Raw genomic sequence first — 7,202 nt, 5'->3', positions numbered from 1 at the left:
AAATGTATTTTAGAACAAAAATACAAAATAAAATGGGAAAATCTGAAAACGAGATTTTTTTTTATACATATTATTGCACATTTTATGAAAACTGTAATGGTTTTTTCTAAATAAAAAATATTATTTAATAGCTACATTTATCTAGTTTTAGAAAATGTATAATTTGTTATAGAAATATATTATACGACGAGTGATAAAAAATAATTTACATCGCCCGATAGGGTGATTTGAATGCTCATTTCAATAAGTTTTGTCAATGATTTCAGGTATAATCACTATTTTTAACACAAAAAAGCCGTAATCATTGTATTTTATGGCTATTTTAGTGATTAATGTACTTAAAATAAAAAAATTACAAAAATTAAAAAAAAAATGTGATAACTTTTTTATAACATTATCCTATTTTGTTCTTTCTATACAATACATATCTAAAAGCAATAAATATGAATGAAAAGCCACATTTATGTAGTTTATAAAAATATGTAGTTTATTATTTAAATATATTACGAAACACGAGATAAAAAATAATGAAAGTGACGTGGCAGGGCGATCTTGATGTACGGTACGGGTCAGCTTGTATGATTCGATGAGGTGAGGTAAAGGTACTCAAAGCTCTCAAAAAGTGTAGTTATTTAGAGTTATTCAAATTAAACAACATACTCCTATATAGTCTGAATTTAACTATTTATATTACATTGAATGATCGATTGATATGATAGGTCAGATATATATATCTGATCCTAATACATCTTGTGAAATAGTAGTTATCTATATGATTTGCATAATTTATGGATAATTCTTACTTGACATATTTATTATTCCAGATCTGCGTCCTGTACTTAGGTTAACGAGTGCCGAAAATAGTTATTAACCAAAAAAGACCGCCAAATTAACAGCATTTCACCGACAAAAGCTGCCTTGCACCATTTTTGTAAGGGTTATAGGTATATCAAGGTGTCCATTTATGGGGTCAACTAAACCAAATTCAAAATTTGCCATTATTTGCTACTTGTGGCTGGACGAAAGTCTGTAACAATTGGGATTTGGGAGCCTACTTGCCCGCAACGTTGCCTGTTGCTGCAGAAACATGCCTCGAAATTGTCGGATGCAGGTGTAATAAAAAACAGTGCCGCGTAAGGTGCAACCGTAAAAAAAGACTTTTTAAATTAAATGTTCGGAGCTGATGTGCTTATGCAGTGGATGTGATGATATATACATAATTAAATTCAGACTATTCATGTTGTTTATTTGAATAACTCAAAATAGCTACACTTTTTGAGAGCCTTGAGTACTAGCCCCGATACACATGTTTTCGTCTAGTCAGACCATTTTTTGAGGTTCTCCTTTGTACAAAAGCAATGTCTTAGTTCAAAAATCATTAATGTTTAATGCTAATACGAATCTAGTTTTTTTTTATGGCACTATTGCGAAATAACTAACAATCATTGATACCGAAAGGAAGAATATGACGATTTTTATTTTATCTTTTATGGATGGGTAAAACCGATTTAAGGGGGCCCAAAGGAAGTAACTAAATTCTGCTAGTAAACTAAAAAATCTTCAAGCCTATGGCATGCAGAACTGCTTTAGGAGAGGAGAACGTGATTAAGACATTTTTTTTGCAATATAAGTCACATGCAATTTTATTTTACAATCAAAATAAACTACCTATATTATAGGACTTTTACAATTTTCTGTACTGGGTCGTGATATACCTACATGTGTAAACGTTATTAGAATAAGTATATTTCTGTATTACTAGACGAACTCCACTGCATAGCGGGTAGTACCTTTACCTAGGGTTGTAAATAGAAAAAAAACCAAATGTTTTTTTCAGAATTGTGAAAAAAACATGAAAAAAAACCGAGCACCATGGTTTTTTTTCTAAATATGGTTTTTTTTCAGATGAACAAATAATACGACAATAACGGTTTTTCGTGAGTTGTAACGTGTTTCAATAACAATAACGTACATTTTAATTCAATTAACATTCAGTATACAAACGTTTATTGGGGAATCCCCGATGCTGCGTGTAGCGTGGAGAGGCGGTGGTGTTTCCAACAGTAAATAGTGATAACTACCAACTACAGATTTCGTAAATGTTACTTTTATAAGACCAGAAATTAAAGTTATTTGATTAAATTCGTTTAATAGTTAACATTAAGTCTAAAAAACCGTATAAAAGTATTAACTACTTTGCAAATTTTGAGATTTCGTACTTTAGAAAAAAAACATACTCCAGAAAAAAAACTGTTTTTTTTCACGGTTTTTTTTCATGTTTTTTTCAAGCCAGAAAAAAAACCGTTTTTTTGCAACCCTACCTTTACCGCACCTCATCGAATAATGCAAGCTGACCCGTACATTAAAATTTTCATTTTCATTATTTTTTATCTCGCGTTTCGTAATATATTTATATAACAAACTATATATTTTTATAAACTGTATAAATGTGGCTTTTTATTGATATTTATTGCTTTTAGATATATATTGTGTAGAAAGAACAAAATAGGATAATGTTAAAAAAAAATATCACATTTTTAATATTTTTTAAAATTTTTGTATTTTTTTTTATTCTAAGTACATTAATCACTAAAATAGCCATAAACTACAATGATTACGGCTTTCGTGTGTTAAAAATAGTGATTATACCTGAAATCATTGACAAAACTTATTGAAATGAGCATTCAAATCACCCTATCGGGCGATGTAAAATATTTTTTATCACTCGTTCTATAATATATTTATATAACAAATTATACATTTTCTAAAACTAGATAAATGTAGCTATTAAATAATATTTTTTATTTAGAAAAAACCATTACAGTTTTCATAAAATGTGCAATAATATGTATAAAAAAAAATCTCGTTTTCAGATTTTCCCATTTTATTTTGTATTTTTGTTCTAAAATACATTTTTTTTGTTCCAAAAATGAATTCCTCGTCCTTCATTTATCCGAAAATGATATATCGCATGCCCTATTTTGTATAGTTTTAGAGAAATATGGTTTCAATGGAAGCGTGGCGGCGCCAGCCTTCCCCCCCTCTTCCCTCCTAAATTAAGGGGGGCTCTCGATGCCTCCCGATCTTTATCTACTCAGGGCCACCCAAGGAACAACCTGTTCCAAGTCTCAGTGCTTAATCATAAAATGCAGGGTGTTGTGCAATAGCGTCCCCAGTAGTTAGGAACTGTAGTATATTGAGTTTCCTAATTTAAATGTTCGCGCTTGCGCGGTATGAATATTCTCTAGCTGACATGCTCTCTTCTGTCAAGTTTTGTACAACTAGTAAAAATGTAAAAGTTTATTTAATTAATATAAAATATATTGGTGTGTTTCTCAGAAGTGATTTGTGTATTAATTAATTGCCATCCTCCTGAGGCACCCGGATATATAACAATTTTAATTCGGAGGTCGCAGGTTCGAACCCTGCCTCGTACGAATGAGTTTTTCTGAACTTATGTGCGAAATGTCATTTGATATTTGCCAGTCGCTTTTCGGTGACGGAACATCGTGAAGAAACCGGACTAATTCCAATAAGGTCTAGTTACCCTTTAGGTTGGAAGGTCAGATGGCAGTCGCTTTCGTAAAACTAGTGCCTATGCCAAATCTTGGGATTAGTTGTCACAGCGGACCCCAGGCTCCCAAGAGCCGCGGCAAATGCCGGGATTGCTCAAGGAGGATGATGACTTGCAGAATTTTGACCAAAAGGAGTTTTGGCAGCCCTACGCCGGTGGAGTCACGAGTGAAAAGGTTATCAATTAGCAATGCAATCAGGGCGATCGCGTTGAGATTGGAACGGTTGTATTTTACTACCTAGGGTGAAAGATTACTTTACAATATACATTGTTGTGATACGATTTAGCAATTTTTTAAGTTATTTCTATGTCAACATAAATCTTCTTCTTTGTCCTACCCATGTTCCCAGTTTATCTGGGGTCGGGTCTCCCTGTACACTTGCGCCAGAGAACTCGTTTCTGGGTTGTCTGAGTACTTAGGTTGTCCCGGTCCATCTCTTTCTTGATGTTGTTCCACCAAGTGGCCGGCGGTTTTCCTCTTCCCCTGGTCGATTTTGGTATGTTGAGTACTTTCTTAACCACGTCGTCGTCTTCGCGCCTTTGTATGTGGCCATACCAACGCAAGCGACTTTCCTTCACTTTTTCCACGATAGGGGCTACTTTGAAGGAACCTCTAACATAGTCGTTGCGGACTTTGTCTAGACGCGTCACACCGCCGGCCCACCTCAACATCTTCATTTCGTTAGTGTGCAGTTGTTGTTCGTGAACTTTTTTCATAGTCCAACACTCTGCTCCGTAGGTTAAGGCTGTATGTCAACATGAATGAAATAATAATAATAAAATAAAAAATATTGGGGACACCTTACACAGATCAACTTAGCCCCAAACTAAGCAAAGCTATATTATGGGTGCTAAGCGAAGATATACATACTTATATAAATACATACTTATATACATAGAAAACATCCATGACTCAGGAACAAATATCTGTGCTCATCACACAAATAAATGCCCTTACCGGCATTCGTTAATCTTGTTTTCGCTTACAAACTTTGGGCCCCCATTTCACTCTATTAGGAGGTGAATTTTGAGAAATCCTTTCTTATTGCTCCTCTACACCTTATAAGGAACCTACGTGCCAAATTTGGAATCTCTAGGACCAGCGGTTTCGGCTGCGCGTTGATATGTCAGTCAGTCAGTTTCTTCTTCTATATATTTAGATTTAGACTAAGGCCTGATTTAGACGGCGTGCAAACTCGCATGCGATTTTAGTTACATTGCGGTCTGTTGAGGTTACGTGCTATTTTGGACGGCCATCAAATATCGCAATGTAATAAAACTCGTATGCGAGTTCTCGTACCGCCTAAATGAGCCCTAAGAATCGGGCCGTATGACACTACCAACAGAACTCGCAGTTCGAGCACAACACGTCCGTAGCATTTCGTAGCACTCCGTAGCAAGCCTACGAAATCCCGTAGAGACCGGTTGTCGTAGCCGTCGTAGGTTGACAGTTGTGCTAGTGTGCAGTACGTTAGCTACTGCCAAAGACATATTATGTAACTTCGTATAGACAGATAAAGTCTAAGAAAAAAACGTACCTTAAAACCATACAGAAAAAGGTACGGTGACCAAGATGGCGATACACCGTTGAAGGACGCTCGGCTAGATAGCGCTAAAATTAATATTTGACATTTTAACACATATCAAGTTAAGAATATGGTTCAAATTGTCAAAACTGAGGCACAACATTTTTAAGCTTGTGTCGAGAGATGGCTATCTATGCACTGTGATTACACATTTTACTTTGACAGTAACTCTCTATAATACTCGATCCTCTTTGCTACTGCTCAGATTATAGGGCAAGCCAGAAACTGTCAAAATCTGACATAGATTTTATTTTATGAAAAAAATTGTCTAAGTGCGTAGGTAAATTGGGTTGTAAATTTATTATTGTTGAATATTATACTTACATTGTAATTACAAAATACATACTTAACAGGTAACAAAATAAACATACCCACAAACAAACGGTACGGTTTTTTGCACAGAACCCTACAAAAGAAAAAAAAATAGAAATGTCAAAAAGTCAAATAAAAAACCTGGAGTCAAAACCGAAATAATAATTATTATAATAACAACTTACAGTGACTTCGCAATTATAAAGCTTTCTGGATTAATGTAAAGATAAAAGCGTTGTACCCAAAGTTACACGAGAGGGCGCTAATATCGCGCACCTCCAAGACTCCTCGTTAATTATCTCGAGCAAACAAAATAAGTCGCGTGTGTGAAGCCCCAAAAATTCCCGAATAGGACCGCGATTCTTTATCGTGTCATTAAAGATGACGCGCGAATTTGTCGGCATTGTGATCCGCAACACGCGACTTCGTGAAGGATTAAGGAAACGATATCTACTTAGGTACGTATTTTATTTTTAATTTAACCTTATGTTAACGTGTTGTTGAACATCGCTTGTATTCCATAAAGGGGTAGGCAGAGCACATGTAACACACTCACGTTTCAGTGCCACTCTTGGCAATTTAGGGGTTGAAAGAAAACGAAATTGTGACATTGCAGAGAAAGGTTGCCAGCCTTTCACCTACGCCACAATTTATTATTATTTATTTAAAGAGTACCAACAGCTGTTTACACAGATAATACAACGGGATACCCCCATTTGCCAGAATTTCATTTGCCATAATTTTCAACCCAAAGAGCCAATTACAGGAACTCACAGGTAGTGATAGAACAAAAATAAAAAGATGTACACACATTCGTGTCACCGCACACGCGAACATAAAAAGAGACAATGGAAAAAGAAGTTATACATAAAAAAAGTTTTTGCAGGAGAAATTAAATTTCACGACTTCGACAACTAAAAAAAGTTTCTTTGTGCAGGTACCTATGTAGTTAACTACTAACTTAGTGTAGGTTTAAAAGCTAAGATACAGTTAAATTCTAAAATTCAGTATCACATTGGTACTAATATTACTTATACTATGAGATCATAGACTATTTGGTACGCTCACTGAAAATAGCGCTTTACTAGACACTGCCTCACGCTTGGAATCTTGCTATTGAATATATCGATATCCAGTTCTTTCGACAACTCATTGATGCTACGACTGGCGCGTTTTAAAAAGCTGTTTTGTCTATAATTAGACGATGCAAAATTAACAAAAATAGGAGGATGAAACCTCTTGGAACGTGTAGGGGCATTGAAATAAAGTTTTGAAATAAAGAATTAACCCATATCCCACAGTCGACTCCTACGACACCCATGGGAAAGATAAAAATAACGACTATTAGCAAAGATAGGATTTACATACATATTTTAGCGCCACCTATTAAATACTATCGTAACTACACTGATGATGCCTAAAACTTTTTTTTTTAAATGTTTATTGACGTGATATCATGATTTTAAAATAAAGAAATATGTCATTTGTTGTTATAAAAAATAAAAACACGTAAAAATATTTGGGGAAAATATGATTTTGGCTATTTCCAGGCTGCGAACAGCGCCATCTAGTTTTAAGCTTAAGCTTTTTATGGGCCTTTTCAGTCCAGTTTTAAATCTTTCTTGCTGTGAGGTAGATAATATCGCAGTATTTTTTGTCAGTAAAATAAAGTTTAGTCTGAGAATATCCCTCCGGTTAAATTAACCGGTATTACGCCGTACATCATATCA

General features: G+C 34.7%; 1 protein-coding gene across 1 annotated transcript; it reads right to left on the bottom strand.

Annotated features, from left to right (window-relative positions):
* Positions 1–3,925: 3,925 nt before the first annotated feature.
* Positions 3,926–4,291, bottom strand: LOC125226544. Its single transcript, XM_048130535.1, has one exon. The coding sequence runs from the start codon at positions 4,289–4,291 to the stop codon at positions 3,926–3,928; it is 366 nt and encodes a 121-aa protein (XP_047986492.1).
* Positions 4,292–7,202: the final 2,911 nt, after the last annotated feature.

This window comes from Leguminivora glycinivorella, chromosome 5 (genome assembly GCF_023078275.1).
Source record: "Leguminivora glycinivorella isolate SPB_JAAS2020 chromosome 5, LegGlyc_1.1, whole genome shotgun sequence".
NCBI lineage: Eukaryota > Metazoa > Arthropoda > Insecta > Lepidoptera > Tortricidae > Leguminivora > Leguminivora glycinivorella.
Note: the sequence above shows the minus strand (reverse complement) of the source record. Positions and strands in the feature narration are given on the sequence as shown.

Bases quoted from the DNA above. Each gene is read 5' to 3' on its own strand.
- LOC125226544 (XM_048130535.1), bottom strand. From the start codon at position 4,291: ATGAAAAAAGTTCACGAACAACAACTGCACACTAACGAAATGAAGATG.